The sequence below is a fragment of the Lynx canadensis genome, chromosome D3 (genome assembly GCF_007474595.2).
Source record: "Lynx canadensis isolate LIC74 chromosome D3, mLynCan4.pri.v2, whole genome shotgun sequence".
Taxonomy (NCBI): Eukaryota; Metazoa; Chordata; class Mammalia; order Carnivora; family Felidae; genus Lynx; species Lynx canadensis.
The window spans coordinates 14,313,978-14,338,997 of NC_044314.2; the positions used below are offsets into that span (position 1 = coordinate 14,313,978).

Sequence of the window (25,020 nt, forward strand, 5' to 3'; positions counted from 1 at the left end):
CGACGAGCACTGGTCTTCGGATGACCAAGGAAACCGAGGTGGGGAGAGGGTGCGAAGCCAGGCAGAGGGGATGGCCTAGCGTCCCGAGGGACTCAAAGTGGCCTGGGAGGAGAATTCGCATTCAGGAGCGGGTACCCGGCGTGGGCATGCGTGCGGCTCTGAGTTCTCCCCTCGCCCACTCCGTTCGCAGGGGGACAGGGGCCGCGTCTGCACAGAAGCTACCCTGCGCGCCAACTTGGCGCTCCGGAAACGTCTGGACAATCACTGACCTCAAAGGCTGCCCCTACGTGGACTTCTGGGAGCCCGTGCGCGGGTGGCGGGGTCCCGCAAGTCCGCGTTCTGCGCCCCAAGATCTCTGCACTCGCCCTTCCCCTCCCTCCGCCGTCCCACCCGCGGAAGCGCCTCGCCTTTCCGCCGTCGCCCGCTTCTCCGTCCAGGTCCCAGGACGTCTCGCAGCCCGCGCGTCCGGGTCCCTCCCCGGGCTCCCGAGGAGGCGTCGCGCGCGGGAACCGGGTGCGCGGGGCGCGGGAGCGGCCGGGCGGCTCGCTTACCTGCAGACGGCCGAGCAGCGCGCAGATCGTGAGCAGCGCGGGCAGCGGGCGGCGCCGCCGGGCGCGCGGGGCCATGGCGCGGTGGGCGGGCGGGCGCCGCGCTCTGCGGCCTCTGCGGCCCGGGCTGCGCGGCTGTCTGGGACCTCTGGCCGGCCCGCCCCGGCGCCCCGCCCCGCCCCGCCCCGCCCCGCCACCTGTCCCCGCCCGCCCGCCCGCGCTGCGCCCCCTCCGGCCGGGCCGGCGGCGCCCGCCAGGTGGTGCCCGAGCGCGGGGCGCGCGCCTTCCATTGGGCGAGCGGGCACACCGGGGGCACAGCGAGGTGAGGACTGCGAAGGCGACGGGGTGGGAGGGGGGGCGGGGGTTCGCCGCCCCGCCTCCCGCATCTTCTGCAGCCGCGGGCGCGAGAGTTAGCCCGGAGCTTCTAACCCTGGGCCCTGCAGGTTGCACGCGGACAGGTTTGCCTGCGACCCGACCCGCTGTGTCTTTCCCGTTCGCGGGCACGGACCGGTCTGCACCCAGACATCCCGGGCCGGCTTCCAGGGGAGGGGACGGGGCGGCGGCGGCCTAGCCCGCGGGCCCACGCCCGCCTGGATCCCACGCGCTCGGCCCTAACAGGCGGGGCCTCGCACGCAAGGGTGGATACCCCACCACCGGGAATTAACCAGAAGAGGATCTTCGCTGGGGATTTCGTGGAGTACAATGCAAAGGTCACCACAGTATGCCATCCAGCACGCTTCATACAATCCTCCCTCAAAGTTTTCTGGCCATCAGCCACTTCCTCTTGCCTCTCCTCTAGTACCCTTCTCTGGGGTGAGGGACACCATCCTGTCTCCGCCCCCCGGCCACACCCCCCACCCCATCCCCGCACTAGCCTTGATGAGTCCTTTTGCTTCTGTAGAACCCGCCAGCTGTCAGGCGCGCTGCACCTGTTGTTCTGGTCACTTGCTATTCCTTGCTTAGGAGTGTATCTTCTCTCCCATTCTAGGTCGATGCTGCACGCACACATACACGTGCCCCTTTGTATGGATAACTTTTTGAGTGAACATACTTGCCTGATGTCAACAGAAGGTTGAATTTCTTGAGTGCTAGAACTGTATCTCCTTGCCTTACTTTCGGCCCAGTGCATGGTGTATCCTAGTGAATATTCCATAGGATCTTCTACGGTTGTTGGGCGAAGTGGGTTTTAAAGGTCAATTAGGTCAAATCGTTTGAAATATCATGTCATTTTCTGCCTGGTTGTTCTGAGGAAACTGGGAATTTACAACGAAAGCTGTGGGTTTGTTTATTTTTGCCTTTCAGGTCTCAACACCCCCGCCCCCCCCACCGCCCGCCAATTTTTTGACGCTTAGATTAGAAGCATAAACATTGCAGATTATTATGTCTTCTTGATGAATTGACTTTTCATCATTATGGTAGGGCCTCCTTGATCCATGATAAAACTTTGGGTTCTAAAGTCTACTTTGGCGTTAGTTATATAGCGACTTCACCTTTCCTATGAATAGCATTTACATGGGATATCTCATTCTATCTTTTTTCTTGTTTTTACCTTTAAAATAGAGACATCAGGGGCGCCTGGGTGGCTCAGTCGGTTGGGCGGCCGACTTCGGCTCAGGTCATGATCTCGTAGTCCGTGAGTTCGAGCCCCACATCGGGCTCTGTGCTGACAGCTCAGAGCCTGGAGCCTGTTTCGGATTCTGTGTCTCCCTCTCTCTGACCCTCCCCTGTTCATGCTCTGTCTCTATCTCAAAAATAAATAAACGTTAAAAAAAAATTTTAAATAGAGACATCAGCCTTTCTGTCTATGGACACTGGCAAGTATCTTTAAAGTCTCCCCTCCCACTGCTGCACATCAAAGTCAGAGGGTCCCAAAGAGCCTGAACAGCTGCGGAAGCTCTTCGTCAGAGGTTTGTGCTTTGCAACAACCCATGAGAGTCTGAGGAGCCATTTTGAGCAACGGGGAACACTCACAGACTGTGTGGTAATGAGGGGAGAAAACACCATGCACTCCAGAGGCTTTGGGTTTGTCACAGCTGCCACTGGGGAAGAGGTGGACACAGCCATGAATGCAAGGTGGATGGAAGAGTTGTAGAACCAAACAGGGCTGTTTCAAGACTCTCAAAGACCTGGTACCCGCTTAACTGTGAAAAAGATTGTTGTCGGTGGCCTTAAAGGAGCCATCATCTAAGAGATTATCTCGAACAGTATGGGAAAATGGAAGTGATTGCAATCACGACTGACTGAGGCGGTGGCAAGAGGAGACGCTTTGCTCTTGTAACATTTGATGACCGTGACTCCGCAGACAAGATTGTCATTCCAAACTACCTCAGTTGTGAAGTAAGGAGAGCTCTGTCTCAGCAGGAGATGGCTAGTGCTTCATCCGGCCAAAGAGGTCTAAGTGGTTCTGGAAACTTCGGCGGTGGTTTTGGTGGGAATGACAACTTCGGTTGTGGAGGAAACTTCAGTGGGTGAGGTGGCTTTGGTGGCCGTGGAGATGGTTGTGGATTTGGTGACAGTGCGGATGGCCACCCTGGATTTGGTAACGAAGGGAGAAACTTTGGAGGTGGCAGAGGCTATAATGGATTCGGCAATGACAACAGTCTTCACATATTGGTCCCATGAAAGGAGGGAATTTTGGAGGCAGAAGTCTGGCCCCTATGGTGGTGGAGGCCAGCGTTTTGCCAAACCACAAAACCAAGGTGGCTGTGGCGGTTCCAGCAGCAGCAGTAGCCATGGTGGTGGCAGAAGGTTTTAATCACTGTCAGGAAACAAAGCTTAGCAGGAAAGGAGAGCCAGAGATGTGACAGGGAAGGTTACAAGGTGAACTCAGCCAAGCACAGTGGTGGCAGGGCCTAGCTGCTACAAAGAGGACGTGTTTTAACTTTTTATTTTTTTTATTTTTTTAATTTTTGAGACAGAGAGAGACAGAGCATGAACGGGGGAGGGGCAGAGAGAGAGGGAGACACAGAATCGGAAACAGGCTCCAGGCTCTGAGCCATCAGCCCAGAGCCGGATGCGGGGCTCAAACTCACGAGGTCGTGACCTGAGCCGAAGTCGGCCGCTTAACCGACTGAGCCACCCAGGCGCCCCAAGAGGACGTGTTTTAGACAAGACTCATGCGTATGGTCCAAAAACTCGAGGACTGTGTTTTTTTGTGACTAATTGTATGACATGTTATTTTAGTTTCTGTTCTGTGGGAAGTGTAAAGCATCCAAGAAAGGGTTTTAATGTAGTTTTTGGTGTTTTTTTTTTTTTTTTTTTTTTGCATCCATGCTATTGACTGCTAAATGTATTAGTCTGATCATGATGCTGAATAAATGTGTCTTTATAAAACTGTGCTGTGTAAAGTGAGTCTACTCTGAAGCCATCTTGGTCAACTACCTCGGCAATGTGTGTTGGAATTCCTTCAGGGAGCTACCAGGTTCCGTTTGAAATTTACTGGCAAACTGCTTGGGCACAGAAGCCATTGTCTCCACAAACCTTGGCGTCGCTGAACTGACAGTTAATGCGTTGTGCCCTGGAGCTCACCATTAAAAGGGTCACCCGAGCAAAGTCATGGAGTTTATTGGGCTAGATTGCTGGCACATCCGATGCAATATCTAAACTGAATTATGGTATCAGATAAAATTATAGGTGGGATGAAAGCTTGTGTGTCATCCATTATCATGTGTCATCAATAAATGACTTAATATCCTCTTGATAATAACAATAAAAAAGAAACTTCGCTTTTGTTGACAAGTTAGGCCCACTATGGACAGCTCCGCAGAACAATGGAAATAGGAGCCCCAGTCACTAGAGCAGTGAATGCTCCCCACCCTCATCATCTCCCTTGGCACTCTCCACTCCAACCTCCTCGTGATCCTTCTCGAGGGCAGCCACGTCCTCGTGGGCCACAGAAAAATCCCTCTGGTACAACAGGCATCAAGCCACGTGTTTCCCACGGCAAGCGGCCCATTTCGCCATCTGGTTGGCTCGCTCAGGGCGTGCCTCGGTGATCTGTGCTACAGGAAGCTGTTCATGGTAGGCTTTCTCAGTAGAGATAATGGGGGAACGTGTGGCCAGAGAGAAGTTCATGTGGGATTAGGGCACCAGGCTGGTCTGGCATTCTGTTGGATGAACGTTCAGGGCTGCATTAAATCTGAGTAAGCAGCAATGGAGGACACGACTGCGCTAATCCGGTGGTTAAGGGGAGTGTAGGTTGGGTGTTCAATGTTGATGTCATAGATGGCCTCATTATCTACCATGAAGGCACAATCACAGTGTTCCAGGATGGTGTGGGTCGTGGGGATGGAGTTGAAGGGCTCAGCTACAGCTGTGGAAACCTGGGGGCCTGGTAAATGGAGAACTCCAGCTTGGATTTCTTGCCATAAATTGACAGGTTCCATCAGCAGGGAGGGGAACCCAGAACAAGTACCCCCACAAAACTGGAAAACCAAGAAGCCCTGAAAACCTGTGCCCTGGGGGGGGGGGGCTACTTTCGGTCCACTGACCAAGGAGGGCAATGCTCTTGCTAATGGTAGAGTGCCCACGACCATTGTTATTGTGGGCACTCTTAGTGATGCTTAGTTATTGGTGGCATCTTTCTTGCCCGTTGATCAGCTGCTCTGGGTAGAAGAGCTAGAGGCAGGTGCCTGTGCAAATTTCACCTGTCTCAATGAAGGTGTTGAAGGAGTCCTCTCCTCCCCCAGTGGTCTTGTCACTTGGCATCTGGTCATCAGGCTGGAAGTCTGTTCCAGGCAATAGAGCTACCAGCAGTCATTGCCCATTTGGACACCAGCCTGGCCAACATGGTTGGAGATGCCTGAGACTCATAGGGCTCTGCAGGGCTGGAGAAGGCGAGGGGACGTTGACAAGGATCCCCCACTGACAGACAAGAATTCGCGGGGTGGGGGGAGAAGCAGTGAGAGGAAGGCCAGCCCGGAGGACCCAACGTACCGCACCCTCCCTCCCTCACTCTCCGCAACAGCGCGGCAGGGCGGATCTTGGACCCTGTCCCAGCCCCCCGCGACCCCGCCTCGAGGCCCCCTGCTCCCCCCCTCCTGCCGCCCCCTCGCTGCAACACAGGCGCTGCGAGGTCGGTCGCCCCGGCCGGAGGGGGCGTGACGCTGCCTGGTGGGTTCAAAGGTTCAAAGCAGACTTCTCTGTAGGAGCCGGATCAGGGAAGGGGAGGAAATGTCCTGGGGCCACAGACGGGCCAGTGGGGCGGGGAAGAGGACGGAGAGGGCTATGGGAAGGAGAAAGGAGAAGCATCGGCCCCGGCCCGTCCTCCGTGGGTTTCGGGGGCGCGTCGGGCCGGCAGAGCCCAGGCGAGGAAAGGCACCCGGTAAAGTAAGCGTGGCCAGAGCCTCCCGGGCGCAGACCTCCCGCCTTCCGCCGTCTCTGGGGCCTGGACCCTCCCTTTAGGTTTAGATCTATTTAAAGTGACAGCGTATGATTCGCTCTTGCCTTTTCATTTAATCCATTTGACAGTCTCTATCCTTCGGCGTTTTCAGACCACTCGCATTTAATGTGATTATAGATATGGTGACATGTGAATCTACTGTCTTGCTATTTGTTTTCTGTTTGTTCCTTCTTTGTCCCTCTTTTCCCATCTTCTTTTGGATTATTTTTTAGGGTGCCATTTCTCTCCACTGTTAGCTTATTTTATATGCGTCCTTGTTTTATTTTCTTTAGCTCTGGGTTTACAATATGCACCTGTAACTTAACCGCAGTCTACCTTCAGCTACAATTCTGCCACTTGAGGTCAAAGAGCATACTTCCATTTCCCCCTCCCGGCTTTGTGCGGCTACAGGTAGTCCTCCTACTTGTTTTGCTCCGTAGCTCCCTACTGTGCAGCCTGCCTGCTTACTTTGTGCTTTTGGAAAGCTCTCGGGTGGTGTTGATTAAACAAACAAAAAATTAAAAATGTGAATATCGTTTGACAAGTCAATTGCGTGTCTGAGAATCTAATCCATCAATACATAAAAGAGAGACATGCAAGGATGTTTATTTACCTTAGCATTTTTGTAAAACCACAAAGAGAAAAATGTGAGCTTCATGGAGAAATGGCAAAAAAAAAAAAAAAAAAAAAAAAAAATTGAGTTTACCATAGTATAGACCATAATGCAGTTGTTTAAGAAAATCAAGTGGTTTTTGGAAAGACGTCTACTGCCCTCTAAGTAAAAGAAGCAAGTTACAGAGTAATATCATCCCATGTTTGTAAACAATCATAAACGTGATTTTATTGATATATGCAAAAGGAGTTTCTAGAAAGACAATAATGACAGCAAACACCAATAGCATCCTTAAACATGCAAATTCATTTAATTCCTGCAACAGCCTTGTAAGGAATATGATTAGTCCCATTTTACAGATTAGGAAACTGAGGCACAGAGTGGTTAATAACTTGCCGTAGGGTCACTTGCCAATAGTGGCAGAGTTGGGATTCAAACCTTGGCTGTTCTGGCTCTGGAGTGTTCTCCTGCCTCACTAAGCACCAGATTTTTAATATCAAGTGAGTTGCAGAAGGGAAAGGTGACAGCTTTATTTAGGTATGTGGCCTATTGTCTGGAATGTGGAGACAGGTTTTCTAGAAAAAGTAGTGGTGTGAAAGGCAGATGAGGGCTGGTTTTGGCCTCAAGGAGCGGACATGTGGGAGAGGGTGCTTTCAGTGTGGCACTTCATGAGAAATACCAGCTTGCTCCTGGCACATGTCCAATGTTAGCCCCTTCTTTTCTCAAAAAAGATGAAAGGACTTAAACTTCTGCTTGGAAAGCCCCAGAGGTGAGTGTGCTGGTTTTGGAAGCACTTTGAACAATAGAATGCCCATGTTAACACATTAAATCAACTAGGGGGAAAAAAAGCTTAATTAAAAAAAAAACACCATAAATTACTCTTTGAGGACTGTTTCTATATTTACAGAACTACCACTCACATAATTCAAATATTTTATAAATATTAATGTAGAATGCCACTTGTTAACAACAAAATCCATCACAATGGGCCTGAGGATGTCCTCTTTCCTATAGCATTCTTAGGAGGAACGTGGAAATTATTTCCAATACTATTTTTCTCTTAGGTAAAGGATGCAATTATAGCTAAAGAGGTTGCTCAACATTTACAGAAACTATTTTAAATGTTCTTTACGATTTAAGAAATCCCACATGTATAACTAAATTTTGGTTATCTGTAATAAATGTAAAAATGCATTTTAAACAATAGATATTTTAATATTTAGTAAAGTTAAATGTTTCTGATTTTTAAAAACTAATGAGCTGAAAATGAATTGTGCTTATTTGTACTAAGGAAAAACCAAGTATATTGTGCAACTACAGGAATCATAGGCTTTTTTCTATGGATAGTGTGCATCTCACCCTGGAAATCCCCACTGTTTCCCACTTCTGCATGAACTGTTTAATTTTCAGATTCAAAAAGGTAACATCAAAGTATAGCTCTCATTTTTGTTTCTAGAGGATGGCTTTTAAGTCTTACATTACATCCTAATGTAATATTTTAATCTTAATATAACACTGTAATCTTTATTTAGGCAGCAGAAAACAGGCATAATCTTGTTAATGAAATGTTTATTTTTTGACATGGTGATGTAAAAATAGTTACTGTGACTGTGGTCACGTAAAGAGAATACATAAAAAAAGCAAAGCTATGAAGTAAACATAGGACTTCACAAATCTTTCTTTCAGTGAAAACCTACTAATAAATACAAACGTTTTTTATTACCTACGCTGTTATGTTCTGTTCTTCTTCTTATCTCGCCTATACAACACTTTTTAAACAGAAGTAAGGCATTGATAGATCAGTTCAGAGATAAATTAGGGTGCAATACTATCCGGTAATGATACCCAAACATAATATGAAAATTTGTGACAAATTTTGAACTGTGTCCATGGAAACCTATCTTGCTTGCTTTGGGGGACAAGAATTTTTTCAGTGCTACCGATTTGGTATTCAAAATAAATGAATTTCTGAACCATTAAACTAGTAGTTATTGCTACTTTTTGGATATTTTGTTACAGATAAAACGGTTTCAAGTGGAAAGAGACAATTTATGTGTCCCCTACTTCCCTTCTTCTCAGCCCTAATGAGATGATGGAGAAAGTAGCTCTGTGTTCCTTACATATGAACACAAGGACAGGTATCATCCTACATGCTGATGGCAAAGTTCTACTTTCGAATCGGTCAGGTTCAGACTGGCCATAAAAGACAACTGATGCTGCCACCTAGATTGACACAGAACAGTTTCTTTTTAAGAGTACTTTTATTGAAGTAGAACATACATAAAGAATACAGTTTGGCTAATTGTCAAAAAATGAAGACATATATAGAGCCTGCACCCAAACCATGAAGTAGAACATTACCAGAAACCCCCAAGCCCCTTTAATCATTACCCCTCATCCTTCTTGGTAGATTTCATGAGAATACCAGTGATTCACTTTGTCTGCTTCTGGACTTTATATAAATGGACCCTGCACTGTAGTATTACCTTGTGTATGGCTTTTGCTCACCATTGTGAGAGTCAGCCAGGTCATTACTGTCCAGTCCTCTGTTGTATGAATAGATTACCTTTTGTTCATCGTTTCACCGATGAAGGATAGGTGCTTTATTTCACATGGTGGATTCAGAGTGCTAATATTTAGTCTGAGAGTTTACACATCTAAGAGATGGGCCTTATTCTTCCTGGATTGGGTCAAGTTTTGGTGTCGGGATATTGCTGGGCGAGACTGAAATATATGGAAGAACTTTGAAAGGGTGTGTAAGAATGCCATTATTTTTGTCTTAAGTATTTGGTAGAATTCACTGATGAAGCCATATGGCCACTGAGGTTTCTTTGTGGCATAGTTTGAAATTACAAGTTCAACTTCTTTAACAGATTTAGAACTACCGAGATTTTGTTTCTTCTGGTGTTGGTTTTTTAAAGTTTTTTTTTTTGTTTGTTTGTTTTTTTAAAGTAGGTTCTATGTCCAACATGGGGCTCGAACTCACAACTCCAAGATCAAGAGTTGCACGCTCTACTGACTGAGCCAGCCAGGTGCTCTGCTGTGTTGATTTTGGTAAGAAGTTTCTTTTGTTTAAATAGGAATATGTCCTTCCATCTTAACTTTATTGGTACTACGTAGGATTATTTCCCTTTTGCTTGAATAATTTCTTATGATTTTTCATTTGGCGTGGATCTGCTGGTAACAATTTCTGTTTTTTGGTGGGGTGGATGATGGTTGTCTACAAATATCTTAAATCATCTTCATTTTAAATGTTTATTTATTTTGGGGGGGAAGGGGCACAGAGAGAGAGAGAGAGAGAGAAAATCCCAAGCAGGCTCTGCACTGTTAGCACAGAGCCTGACATGGGGCTCAATCTCATGAACCCGTGAGATCATGACCTGAGCTGAAATCAGGAGTTGGCCGCTTAACCAACTGGGCCACCCAGGCACCCCAGCAATTTCATTTTAAAAGATATTCTTGCTGACTGTAGAATTCTAGGGCAGCAGCAATTTTTCTTTCGGCATTTTAAAGACATTATTCCTTTGTTTTCTGTTGGTGAGTAAACTATCAGTCTTATAGTTGCTGCTTTTCAGATTTTCTCTTTGTATTTGTTTTCCAGCAGGTTTATTATAACATATGTAGGCTTAGTTTTCTACATATCTTAGAATCTATCCTGGTTTGTGGTTCTCATTGACCTTGATGGTTTTTGTCAGTTTGAGAGAATTCTTGGCCATTTGCTTGTCAAATAATATTTCTACCCATTCTCTCTTTTCTCCTTCAACGTCTTATGACTTTTACCCTCTTTTCTGTGTTTTGCATTTAAAAAAATTTGTGCTGCTTCCTGTTTCCGGTTCTGCACGAAGGGAGTTTGGAAGTTACCACCGAGTCCTAACAACAAGTGAAAAGCTGCATAAACTGGAAAATGAACAAATCTTCTTAAATCCATAAAAGAAGTGAGGTCACAGGGCACACCACTGCCCCCCCCAAATTGGAGAGATTGATAGGCAAATACAGAGAGTCACAAGTGACCAGGTTAGGAACTCTCGAGCTAAAATCTCCATGGGAATCAGTGCTGGGGCAGGAAGACCAGAACTGTAATTAATGACTTGCTGGAGGCTCAGTGTGGACAAGTCTGAGTTCAAAACTGTAGGGGGACCCAGTTGTAGAACACCCCCCCCCCCCCCCCGCCCAACTTTTGTAAGTTTTGCCTCCAGGAGCTCAACCAGGTTCTCACAGTAAATACCAGAGAAAAATCTCCTTGGCAGAGAGAAAGGAAAAGGATCCATTCTGAAATAAACCAGAGTACTTTGTTTTTCTTAAGAAGGACTGTGCTCAGGGGAAACTAGTTAACCAGAGTCTAACCTGGAGAAGGGAATTCTCTGATTCCGGCCCATTCTCACCATCCTATCCCACCTCAGGGGGAGAGAAAAACTGAGGCATGATTTTTAAATTCACAGTCCAGAGGCACAGGCTCACAAAACACCAAGACCTAATCATAGGATTAGAGAATATTTTTCCCACTCCTGCACAACTTACTACCTATGACTACTAACACTACTAACTTAAACTCCTATTTACAATAGTTCCTTTTACCCAGTACCTAATATCTGGCTATCAAGAAAAAGTTGCAAGGCGTACCAAACGGCAAAAATTAGAATTTGCAGAAACAGAACAAGCAGCAGAACACGAGACATGGCGGGGATACTGGAAGAATCAGACTGGGAATTTGAAACAACCATGACGAATATGCTAAGGCCTCTAACGGACAACGTAGACGGCATGCAAGAACAGATGGGCAATGTAAGCAGAGAGGTGAAAATCCCACGAAAGAACCAAAAAGGAATGCTAGAGATAGAATACAATGTACAGAAAGGAAAAGTGCCTTTGATAGGCTTATTAACAGATTGGACATGGATGAGGAAAGAATCTCTGAACTTGAGGACATCTCAATAGAATCTGGCTAGCTCAGTTGGTAGAGCATGTGACTCTTCATCTCAGGGTCATGAATTCAAGCCCCACCTTGGGCGTGGAGCCTACTTAAAATAAAAGTTAAAAAAAAAGAAACTTGCAGAAATGAAAAGTAAACAGAAAACACTGGAAAACAAACAAACAAACAAAAAAAAACAAAAAACCAACCCAGAACAGAATATCCAAAACTGTGGGACAACTACAAAATTGCATACCAGGAGAAGAAAGGGAGAAAGAAAAAAAAGGAATATTTGAAACATTAATGAGTGAGGATTTCCCCAAATTAATATCAGATGCCAAACCACAGATCTAAGAAGTCCAGAGAATACCAATCAGGATAAAAGCCAGAAAAGTACATATAAGCGCATTACTTTCAAACTATAGAAAATCAAAGATAAGGAGAAAATCCTGAGAGAGGAAGGAAAAAACACCCAACCTGCAGAGATAAGAACGACCTCCAACTTCTCAGAAACCATGCAAGTAAGAGAAGAGTGGAAACATGGAAAGTATTGAGAGGAATAATTCACCAACTTAGAATTCTGTAACCTGTGAAATTACCCTTCAAATGTGAAGGAGAAATAAAGACTTTCTCAGGTAAACAGAAATTGAATGTTTTTGTTGCCTGTAGATCTGCTGTACAAGAAATGTTAACAGAAGGAAAATTATATTGGTCAGAAATTCAGGTTTATATGAAGAAAGGAAGAGCACTGCAAGAAAAAATAAGTGAAGGTAAAATAAATATTTTTCTTACTCTAACAAACGTTTTCTAAAAATAGTAATATCAACAATGTTTACGTATGCTTATGTGTATTATATAAATATGCTTACACATAAGTCAAATGAATGACAATACTAATACAAGGAATGAAAGGAATTAGGATTCTTAGGATTATTTTGTTATTATAAGTTATTTACACTACCTTTGAAACATTACAGTGTTCTGTGATAGTGGACTCGGATTAGTTATAAATATATATTGGAAATTCTAGTAAAAAAAAAAAGAATTCATGGGGGGCCTGGATGTCTCAGTTGGTTAGGCATCTGACTCTTGATTTTGGCTCAGGTCATGATCTCATAGTTCATTAGTTCAAGCCCCACATTGGGCTCGGTGCTGAGGGCACAGAACCTGCTTGGGATTCCCTGTCTTTCTCTCTCCTCTGCCCCTCCCTCACACATGCACACGTGCTCTTTCTCTCTCTAAATTATTTAAACAAAAAGTAGTAAAATGGATATGCTAATAAGAAAGAAAGTGGAATCATATACAGTTCTTAATTAAAATCACAAAAGGAAAAGAGCAGAAGACAAAAATATGAACAAAGAACAAAAGCAACAAGTAGAAAGCGGTACCAAATAGGGTAGATATTAATCCAACTATATTAATACTGTGCACCTCAATGGTCTCAATGCACCAGTCAAAAGAGACTGTGAAAGTAGATCAAAAAAACAAGACCCAACTATATGTTATCTGCCAGAAACCCACTCTAAATAAAAAGAACACAGACAGATTAAAAGTGAATGGGATGGAGAAAGATATACCATGATAATACTAATCAAAAGAAAGCAAGAGTCAGGGTGCCTGGATGGGTCAGTAGGTTAAGTGTCTGACTCTTGATTTTGGCTCACGTCATGATCTTACACTTTGTAAGATCGAGCCCCACGATGGGCTCTGCGCTGATAGTGTGGAACCTTCTTAGGATTTTCTCTCCTCTCTCTCTCTCAAAATAAATAAATAAACTTAAAAAAAAAAAAAGCAAGCGTAGCTGTATTAATTTCAGACAGAGCAGACTTTAGACAAAGTAAAGTTATCAGGGATAAAGGGGGCATTAGTAATGATAAAGGGGTAAATTCTTCAAGAAGACATAACAATCCTAAAATGGTATATGCCTAACAACTGAGTGTTAAAATACATGAGGCAAAAACTGATATAGTTGCAAGGAGAAATAGATGAATCCACTATTACAGTTGGAGACTTCAACTTTCCCAGAAATGGACATAAAATCAGTAAGGATATAGTTGACTCAACAACATTAATCAACTGGATATAACTGACATCTGCAGACTACTTCATCCAATGACAGCAGAAAACACATTCTTCACAAGCTCACATGGAACATTCACCAAGACAGACTGCATTCTGGGGCATAAAATACATCTTAACAAATTCAAAAGAATAGAAATCAGAAAATGTCTGCTTTCAGATTATGATGGAATTAAGCTAGAAATCAAAAACAAAGATAGATGGAAAATCCCGAAATATATGAAGATTAAACAATTTGTATATAACACATGGGTCAAAGAAGAAATCTCAAGAGAAATTAAAAAATATTTTAAACTAAATGAAAAGGAAAACACAACATTAAAATTTGTGGGAGACAGCAAAAACAGTACTTAGTGGGAAACTTATAGCATTGAATACATATTTCAGAAAAGAAGAAAGATCTAAAATCAGTCATCTAAGCTTCTACCTTAAGATACAGATACCATGGACATTAAAAGGATAATAATAAAGGAAAACTGTGAACAACTCTATGCACACAAATTAGATAACTTAGATGAAAGGGACCATTTCTGGGATGCCTGCCTGGCTCAGTTGGTAGAGCATGTGACTCTTGATCTTGGGTGGTGTATTTGAGCCCCACATTGAGATTATTTAAAAAAAAAAAGAAAAAGAAAAAGAAATGGACCAATTCCTTGAAAGATACAATCTTGTCAAAATTCACAATCACAATAGGCTTATATTAAAGAAATAGAATCAAAATATTAAGAATCTTTCAAAACAGAAAGCACTAGGTCCAGATGTGTTTACTGATGAATTCTTATCAAAATTAAAGGAAGATATTACACCACTTCTCTGCAGTCTCTTTTGGGAGATAGAAACTGGAGGAATACTTAATTCATTCAATGAGGCCAGCATTACCCTAATACCAAAACCAGACACAGACATTACAAGAAAACGACAGAGCAGTATGTTTCATGAACAGACTCCCACACGGTGAAAAATCTGCATATAACTTTTGACTTCCCCAAGCTTTACTAAAAGCCTACTATTTACTGAAAGCCTTACCAATAACATAAACAGTTGACTAATATATATTTTGTATGTTTATGCATTACATACCATATTCTTACAATAAAGTAAGCTAGAGAAAAGACAATGTTAAGAAAATCATATGGAAGAAAAAATACATTTACAGTATTGTACTGTAAAAAAAAAAATCCATGTATAAGTGGGTCAACTGTAATTGAATCCTGGCTACCCCTAAGACACCACCTTTCCTGCTAAGCTTTTAAGTGGAGGCTTTTTATTTTCGTTCTCACAAACTCCTGTACCTTACAGCCTGGAGGTAGATCAGGTGTCTTATTTGCTTTTCATTTTTTACTCCCAAAGGAAGTTTCTATCCAGTTCACCTATTTGAATATTCTCACTAAAACATATTTTAAAAATTTTATTGGGACCCATTTCTCAGATTATTTATTTCCCCCCTCACTCCAATATTTCCTTTTTCCCCCTCTCCAGTTTGGATTCTATGGCCCATCATTATAATCATTCCTACACAAGTAGCTTTCATGTCCTTGTCCTTTCTCCTTCTCTGAAGCATCTAGAACTCGGCCCTGTTTATTCTCTGTAGACTTCATACCTGTTCCTGAATAGTTGTTCTTGGCTGGAGAAAAAAAGAATCACTTGTGTTAACTAGCTGTCTTTATTTAAATTCTTTATTTCAAATTCCAATTAGTTGACGTATCTATAGTAAACTAGCCCTCTTTAAATTCACAATAACTATTCTCAAATGGGCTTTCAAAACAAATCCTGCAATTCCCTTAGTAATTCCCTCTGCCATTCTCGAAGACAAACATTTCTACCTTCTTTCTCTTCAAACCTCTAACACTTTCCATATGCCAGCCAAATCAATTTCTTTGCTTCATACTTCACTGAGAAAATAGAAGGAATTAAATGGAAACCCCCTAACCTTCCCACCACTAAATCTACCGAATCGCCTCCAAGAGCACCTCTGCTTCTCCCCTATTATAATGAGGCCAGTCCCTCCATTTGTGCTCTGAATCTCAACCCCTCTTGCCTCTTCAAGGATTTCACTCTCACAGTCTTTGCTTGTTACTGCTGCTGCATCATCATCATCTTTTGTTTTACTGGCTTATTCTCATTGGCATATGAACCTGACCTAATTTCTCCCATTACAAACCAAGGCTAAACAGCACCCTCCTTTGACCTCATGTTCCTTTCTAGCTACCAGCACCTCTGCTCCCCTTTATGGCCAACTGTTTTGAAAGAGCTGTCACCTCTAGTCATTGTCTCTCTTTGCATTTCCATTAAACTGCTGAAACTATATTGAGGTCATCAATGACTTTCATCTTTCAGTGGGTTTCAGATCCATTCTCGTCTTGACGTAGGAGTAGCAACTGACCCTCCTCAGAACGCTCTTCTCTCTGCTTCCGTGAAGCCACACTCTCCTGGTTTCCCTCCAACTCACGGTACACTCCCGATCCTTTTAGTAGTTCCTCTTGCTCCGTTGGATTTTGAAGTAGGAGGAGTGTCCTAGGGTTCACACTTGGATCCTCTTCTCCATGGTTCCTCTCTCCCAGGCCATCTCACTTAGTCCCACCGCTCTACGGAAAATACTCAGGACTCCATAATCTAGCCCGAGATCCGGACTCAGAGAACTAACTTCTTCCTTGAGGTTTTCACAGATTAACTCTTAGACATTTTGAATTCCACAGATTAACTCTTAGACATCTAAAACAAAATTGCAGATTAACTCTCCAAACTTATTCTTTACTTCTTCACTATTGTCAGCACCCATTATTTTATTCAGTTATTGCAGGCAGAGGTCTAAGCATCTTTGGTTTTTCCCTTTCCCTCACTCTTCATACCCAATCTGTCATGCCAATTCTACTTCCAATCATGTTGCAGATCTGCTCCTTTCCCTCCCTTTTTGTCCAGGCTGCCACCATCTCCTGCTTGGACTACTGCATTTGTTAGCTTCTGCTGTCAGCCTCTACTCCTCTCCTTTTCAAAAGCAATCTTATAAAGCAGAAGTATATCTAACACAAATTGGGTTAAATCATTCCACTACAACTATTCAAAGGCTTCCCTTTCTAACTTCTAGTCTAGTGTACAAAGCCCTATACGATCTGGCCATACTCCTCTCCAATTTCATCTTTTGATAGTGTCTCAGCTATATGGGCCATTTTTTTTTTTTTTTCCAGTTCCTTCAACATAGCACTATTTTTCATCTCATTGCCTATGCACATACTGTTCTTTTTTCTCTTCCCATTTTCACACGGTTAAAGCCTATTATTCTTCCTAGTTTTCAGGTGTCACCTCAGAGGTGTCTTCCAAAGTAAACCATAAAAATAATCACCTAACTAAAGTACGTCCTCCTCAGTCCTTCTCTCTCCACTTGTTTCCCTGCCTGGCTGTAAGCTCTGCTCTAGGTCAGTCTTATTCATTGCATCCCTACACCTAGCACAAAATAGGTACTCCATAAATGTACATCGAATGGTGAATGACTTTACAATCTTTAGAAAGGGATGGCTTCTCCACACTTACAGATCACTTGGAAGACTTGATGAGGTCTGTTGATAAGAGGGGTTGCCCAGAGAGTCAGATATGAATACAAGTTCTGTAAACCTTTTAAGGCCATACACACGTGGCACGACTCTTTTAGGGACTTTTATTTATTCCATATTTTCTACCTTGGATATAAATAAGCTCACTATAAGAAACAAACCCAATACTTTGCTGAGGGCAAGATGCACAAGATCACACAATTCTCCTGATCAACAACATATAATAATAATAGCTCTATGAAAAAAGGACTTTAGGTTAGTCTGGCATGTAGTCTCAGTAAATTCATGCTGTTTTGAGGGATTCATAAATCATCCTTTTAATCTAATTGGCAAACTTTCACAGAATTGGTATCAAGCTCTTATTCATTAATTCATTCAATTAATGTTGAGTACTTATCATACACCAGGCATTCTTCAAATACTGGAGACACATTGGTTGAAAAGGATAGACAACATTCTCTCTCATGGAGCTGAGTCTAGTGAAAGAGACAGACAATAAAAAACAAGAAAATGAGTATTGAGAAGAGTAATTATGAAGAAGAAAACCAGGATGATCTCAGGGAATTAAAGGGGTTACTTTGGATTAAGTGGTCAGAAAAGGACAGAAGAGGCTTTATATAGATTCAGAATGGTAATCCACATGTTGTAAAATCTACTGCCTCCTCAGTTTTGAAAATCAGGACATTTTCCATCTCTAGGCTGTCATCTCTCCATGACTTTCTTGAGGATGATTACATTACAACACTAAGTGTTTCAGTAGTATGACAACGAAAAGAAAATAGTCTCCGAATTTGATACGTAGTATTGACCTCCTAAGATCTGAAAACTTTAGTTGTAGTGTCTGCAAGAAACCAGGATTCTAACTTTTGAAATCACTGGTCAGTGGTTAACTGAAGAGTTCCCTTCTCTTAGGTAACACTAGGAACCGACTATTTTCAAGAAATGGCAGTTCTTGCTCTTCTCCCATTAGTATGACAAGTTTAGTTACAAGGAACCTGCAAGTTCAAACTAAATACCAAAGAAAGCTAGTTACTATAAGAATCAAATTATATACTAAGAGACATGAGTGATGTGGCAAAGGGTAAAATCTTTTACAAAATCTAAACAGATTATGTAATGAAAAATTAGCTTATTGAACTAATTTACTTAGGCTTTTGAAAAAAATTTTAATGACAAGATTTGGTAAACAAAAAGTAAAATTACCTTACCAGTCTTCACTAGGCTGGAAACTCTGGGAGTAGTTAAAAGTAGGCAAAAGTAACAATCAAAAGTGGTTTCTGCCTTCTACTGCAATTTTAGATAAATCATGCATGTCATGGTAACCTATACGCTTACTAGAAAACAAAAGTATGGGGGAGGGGGTTAGCCACAATTACCCATGCTTTAGTTATTCAGTGGTTTACAAGTTTTAATTCTACCTTGAACTTTCATGATACTAAATGCTAAAGCACTTTCAGGTTTACTATTATGTAATTTTCATAAAGTTCTGTGAGGAACAGAGAGCATGTTATCATTTCCATGCTCTTTAATGGTAAGACAAAAAAGAATTTGTTAGAAAGGGGATTATATTTATGAAATTCTTACAAAAAAGAAATTAAAAAATGATTTATGTTATGAAAAGCATTCACCTTAGGTTCAATACTTGATACAGGACAGGGAGATTTATGAACAGAGGAAGTTAAAAATGTAATCTATAAAACTGTAGAGTCAATGAGAAATTATTAGATTTATATTACTTAGGAATGTATACATTACAAAAGGCATTTATAACATTTTCAGCTTCATTGAAAATGAATATCCTAAAAATATCTAAGGTTGCAAAGGCCAACAATTCAAAAGTACGGGTAGTTTAAAAAAATTTTATAAAGCAGGCTATCAACAAATGATAATAAAAAAGTTAATATCTATAACATATAACACAAAATGCCAATATACAGACAACATAAATTTTACTAAAGTCCCTCAAGAAGTTCTATTCATGCAGTGATCTTACTGAAATAAATATAATGGGTTGATCTTTAATGAAATAAAGGAAATTAAAATAGTATATACTCTTCCATATAGACACGCTTTGGGTAGAATTTTCCAGCTATTTCTGAAGACTCTTTTAAGGAAAGCAAATAATTTACATTTTCACCACATTAAACTGAAAGAATTATTTATGTATTATCAAAAAGACATAATAAAACTTCTATTGTGTTAAGTTTGCATTAACTGTCATGTTATGACTGGTGTGGTCGTATAGTGAATAGAAATGTTTATTTGAAGAGTTTTCTTTAACATGCAAACAAAGTAAACCATAAAGAAGGCAATCAAAGCAGTTTCTTGTAGTTTTGAAGGGAAAATATGAAAAGACTGATGTGTCATTCAAGACATTATGACTAGAGTGCTAATTCCACAGATGAAATTCATGCAAAACATCCATATGTAGTATGAAAATAGCCTAAAATCCAGTTATTTGCCAATGTGTAGAAATCTACCAGATACATTATATTTTATTAGTAACGAATATCTTGAATCTATTATTTTAAAAATGCACGGAAATAAAATAGTAACAAAACAAGCACACTGTAAAGTTACATTAGGACTTTCAAACACATATCTATTAATATGAAAAACTAAAATTATTTCATGGTTTGCTTATGAGTTAACATCCAACACAAAGTTGGAATGTTGTTACCTAGCCAATCTAGAGAACTTTATGAATTAAAATTGTTAACTATAAAACTCTTTAAACATACATTCTTTCTACAAAAAAGTTAAGAAATTGGTGACCAACACAAGATATTCACCGCAGTTAGCTCTCACAGTTCAAAGATCAACAAGATGGTGTCTAGAGAAAGTTCTGTTCTTAAAGTTCCAGTAATGGTTGAAAATAGGTTATCTTAAAAATTGGGGGTCATGAAAAGGCAATTCAATACAGTGATTTCACCTCCCCAAACTTTATCAGAGACTATTTATTTGAACCAGTTTTGTTTTGTTTTTTTCTGTTAAGAAATTTGACAGCAACTTGAATTGAAATTTCATTAAAATTACTTACAATTTCATTCAGGTTGTAAGTCCACTTGATGTTTAGCAAAGTAATCTTTCAAAAGGGGTGACTGATGCAAACAAATAAAGGTCAAGGACATTGATCTATAAAGTTAGATGTTGCTACCATTCAAGCATCGTTCTTGAAATAAGTCAGCAAAATTGCTAGCGATGGCATTTCTGGGTTTCGGAAAAATTTTAATCTCTGGCTTGCTTTAGAAACACAGGCATAATTTCAAATTAGCTTTTCGTTACTTTGCAAACTTCGTTTTTTTGTTAAGTTGAATACTTAAACTTGTACCATTTTTATTTGTTTAAAAAAAGAGTGGGTACGGGAGTTTTATGGTCTGTTTTGGAAGAACACACAGTCTCCGTGATCAGTGTGGTTAGTCTGTCTTGTCTTTAAAGAATCTACAGTTTGCTTCAAAAATAATTGAGAATAAATGTGAACTCTTACTGACATTAAGATATTGAACAGCATAAGGGGGACTCCCTTGAAACACACTGTGTATCTTACTAGCTGTTGTTTTTTAAGGAAACCATTAGCGTTTAGATAAGTAGATTCATGAATTAATAAAAATAATTACAGTCATTCATCTGGTAATGGACATATTTATTCTACTGTATTTCAAAGTAAATGAGAGCCTTAACACTTCCTTTAAACTGTCTCCGCAATATGTTAATTTTATAGCAACAATCTGTTTTTAGTAAAAGTAAACTAAATAAATAATTTATATAGACTATATTCCTAAAATAACGTATTAGTATGTTTTAGTGAATATATGCTCTCATTTCCTTCTGCTTGGATATAGGATATATAGTGTTTCAAAATGAGAATACAATACACATAGCCAAAAACAAAACAAAAACAAGTATGCAAAAACAGTTTATTTATAATAGATCAACATTTTTGACATGAAAGGTAGCCACTTTCAATTTCTCAGGAATGCCTAGAATCCAACAGTTTCTGAAAGACTAATTTTAACAATTATTTCACTATAGGTAAAAGAAATAATTTCAGAATGAACTTTTTAAATGGCTTTGTCTAGGGCAACTTATTTTATAAGCCTGAATGTGTGGTAAGCTAACTTTCCCAGGAAGAGAATGTAATCCAACTATGTTCCAAATGTATTAAACCAGTTTATACAACAAACATGGGAATCACCTATGTGCATCAACTGTGCTCAAACAAGAATTCTCTTTATCAAAATATTCATTTTTTCAAAAAGGCCTCACATTAACCCCTCAAACCAATCATCCCCTTTCTATGGCCAGTACCACTCTTCTCTACTTCAAGTTGCATTACTTTATAGACAACTCTCAAATTCCAGTGGAATTGTACACTGACTTAAGACTCTGTGTAATATATATCAAACACAAGAATAGTCACTGACTTTAAGGGACAAGGTGTTAACTAACCAATAATAATTTAGCTAATGTCGTTTTTAGTTTAGAGGGAAAAAAAGCAGCCCCCAAATGTCCTTAACTTTTCGGTACTTCTTTGTAACACACAGAATGAAAAGATAATCTCTGAAATTAAAATCGTTAGAAAATATCTTAAATAAAATATTTTACATAAATAAGTGTTAAATTTCAAATTCAAACCATGTTTTCCTGTGTATTTAAATTTGGGAAAGAATTTCACAATTATTAGCTCTTCTTACTTACATTTATTTTTGAATATTTAAATCTATTACACATCAGTTTGTAAAATTCACCTTGGTTGTCACTCCCCATGTTACTGTGCGGTCTTTCCTCAGGTAAGTCCATTATATGCATGTAAATGCTGGGGAGGTTTGAATAGCACTTAAAGAATATTCATGAGAGCTCTGAAATGTGGAAAGTTTCATTATTATCTACTTACTGTAGGATTTGTAACTCAAATTCATCACAGCATTATAAAACACCGTGTGAATGGAATGCATACAATTCCTACGGACACACAAACTGAAGTCCAAAAGGCACAGAGTAATGCTGGTGGCTCTTTCTAGTCAGTTACGAAACAATAAAAAGTCTGTATTATTCTTTCATAATTTAAATACTTAAGTAATCTCCACTTTTATTACTTTATAACAGTGACTTCAAATTTACATTATTTTAAGTACCATTGTAATAGCTTAGTGTATAATACAGATATTTGCTAATATCCCATCCAAAAATTAAAAAAAAACCTCTTCACTATATATATATATATATATATATATATATATATATATAAATTATTCTGAAAGACGAGAACACAGAAGAGGGACTTGGTACAGACTATAAACTCAATTTTCTATCACCACAGTTATAACTCCAAAATTAACAGATATACAGCAATAATCAAAAGCAGTGCAAATATCTTTGGAGGTTAGGATAAAATTATAATGCAAGAACATAAAACAAGGAAATAAAAAAGGCAAGTACTTCAAGTACAAGGAACCAGTCTGCTTGAGGTCCATCTTAGTGTTTACTGGGGGCTTCCTTCCTGCTTTTACTTCTTTCTCTGAAACACATTGGCCAACATGGCACCTGATGTTGTCAACTGGCCCATTTTGTTCAAAAACTTGGTCTTTGTATCTTCACTCACTAAGCTTGCAGCAATTGACATTGAGCTAGGAAAGAAATTTTAAAATTCAAGTAAAGCAATTAAAAAACTAGAATATCCATTTTTTTCAGTTCTTCAGCAGTATAATAGTAGTAAATACATTCTGAACTGGTAGCACGAAAGGGAAACTAAAATTGACAGGCGTTTTTATGCACCCTACTAGGTCAGGAGCTTTCATGTTCATGGTTGATGAAGGAAGCAGTAACGGTGGAGAGGTTAGGAGCAAGTATGGAGTGAGACTGAATCCTGGCTCTGTCATTTACCAGCTGTGTGACCCTAGGCAAGTTATTTAATCTCATCTGTAATGTAATCCTCATCTGTAAAATGGAGATAATTCTATTACCTACCTCATAGGTCTATTAAGAATTATATAAGCGTACAGTGCTTATTAGCAGTGTCAGGAATGTAATAGCATGCTGTAAGTGTTAGTAGTTATTCTTCTTGTTATCAGCATCACTGCATTTAATTATAGCAACCCTGGAAGATAGATATTATCCCTATTTTCACAAAAGAGTAAATTAAATCACAGTAAGGTTTTATACTGTGCTGGTAACAACCCTGTGACGTTATTACTTATTTGGGCGTTGAGAGGGGGGAGAATGTCCTCAATTGCATTAGTTGCATTAGTTTCAATCAACAATTTTAACTCCATTTCTTCTTTCTTTTTGACCAACCTCCTGTATAGGTTAAACAATCTAAAAAACTACTAAAGATTGCTAATTTACCATACGACCAAACAGAATACTGATCAAGTACAATTTTCAGTGATCAACAATAAACCCACTTTACTGGCCTGTGGCTTTGGCCAAGATGCTTTAGATCACTCTGATTCAATTTCCTCAACTGAAAAATGCAGACTGCAATTACTATTGCAAAATATCCTGAGGACTGAAGAAGAGAGTATGTTTGAACATGTCAAGGGCAGTGGGTACGAGGTGCAGAGGCTCAACGGATGTCCACTGAAACTACAGACGAAGTTACGGGCTGCCAGCAAGAATTGCTGGTTTTCTGTAGTCCTTAAAGGTGTGCACTGTGCGTTAGTAAGTTAAATGCCAGTCCACGACTCCCGTCCTGAAAATCTCTAGTTCCCACACCTCTTCTGCTATTACGTCAACCTGGCCTCTTCCTTGTCTCTACTTCTCGCCTGCTGCCTTTTCTCTTCCCACAAAGTAAACCTCCGTCAGGCTCAACATTTGGTTCCTGTTTCTTCAGTTACAAAACTTACTCCTGAAGTTTCAAACATCATCTCCATTAGGAGTTTGGGAAAAGTCCCATAACACTATTGTTTGTTAGAGAAGCTAACATCAAGCTTTTTTTCACCCCCTAACTTTAGAAATGACCCGCCATTTTTATTTCCTTGTTAGTGGTTTTACCATTTTCCTCTCCTCCCAACAGTGAATATAATGGCTCCCTCTCTTCTATTTAAAACCAATCATCAAATACTCTGATTTTACTCAATGAAACATTCTATCATTTATTTTTATTCCCGTTGACGATACCTTCCAAATGAATTATTACAATAGTCTTAGATCTGGTCTCCTTGCATGATCAGATTAACTTCTGAAATAATCAGTTCATCATATCCTACCCATTCTCAAACATCTTCAATGGCTAATTACTACCTAACAAGATAAAGTATGCTTGGCATTCAAGAAACATAGCAATCTAAATCTTGTGTCTGTGTGTTTTTACCAACCATTACTGTTCAATTTCTAGACCCCCTTGAGTCAAGTTTGCTGAGTTTAATGTTCAGAACATTCTTAACTTATCTCTTTCTTTCTATCTGGTGTCTAGACATCCTTAAGGTCCCAGTTCAAGTCTTATCTTTTCTCTGATGCCTTTCTTTAATGTTTACAGTGCTGTTTTCTCTCTGCAGAACAATACTGTAAGCCGAAAGGTAAGTATGATTTTAGTTTGCATTGAGAAAAACAGGATACACAGGTCAGATAATACTTGAAGTACTATCGAGTTTTAGTGATATTCTAAGAGGAGGGCAACAATGATGTTAAAGAGTCTGAGATGTTCACTATGGAGAAGAGAAAATTTAGAAGACAGACACTAACGTTATGTGTGCCAAATTAGATATAAATATATATTTGCATAGCTTTACTGATATACATCACAATCACCTGGAGAACTATTTGAAAACCCAGATGCCTTGGCCTAACCCCAGTTATTCTGATTCTTTCCATATGGTATAAAGGACCCAGGTATCTATTTTACACAAAGCTTTCCAACAAAGAACAATTGCATTGCAGCATTTTTTCCTGAAGAGAAAGTTTACATTTTTATCCTTTTTACAAAGGGGTCTGTAATGCTTCCC

The 25,020-nt window shown here is 40.5% G+C and overlaps 2 protein-coding genes and 2 pseudogenes across 2 annotated transcripts in view; 1 reads left to right on the forward strand and 3 right to left on the reverse strand.

Annotated features, from left to right (window-relative positions):
- Nucleotides 1-626, reverse strand: part of TNFRSF11A (TNF receptor superfamily member 11a) — a 55,372-nt gene extending 54,746 nt beyond the window's left edge. Inside the window, exon 1 of the mRNA XM_030335799.1 lies at nt 552-626. Within this exon, the coding sequence (XP_030191659.1) occupies nt 552-626 (75 nt within the window). The remainder of the gene's footprint in view (nt 1-551) is intronic.
- On the forward strand, nt 625-3,483 carry LOC115527995 (annotated as a pseudogene).
- A 140-nt stretch (nt 3,484-3,623) lies between these two features.
- Nucleotides 3,624-5,341, reverse strand: LOC115528645 (annotated as a pseudogene).
- A 15,639-nt stretch (nt 5,342-20,980) lies between these two features.
- RELCH (RAB11 binding and LisH domain, coiled-coil and HEAT repeat containing) overlaps nt 20,981-25,020 on the reverse strand; it is a 109,601-nt gene continuing 105,561 nt past the window's right edge. Inside the window, 1 exon segment of the mRNA XM_030292259.1 lies at nt 20,981-22,704. Within this exon segment, the coding sequence (XP_030148119.1) occupies nt 22,584-22,704 (121 nt within the window). The 3' untranslated portion in view covers nt 20,981-22,583.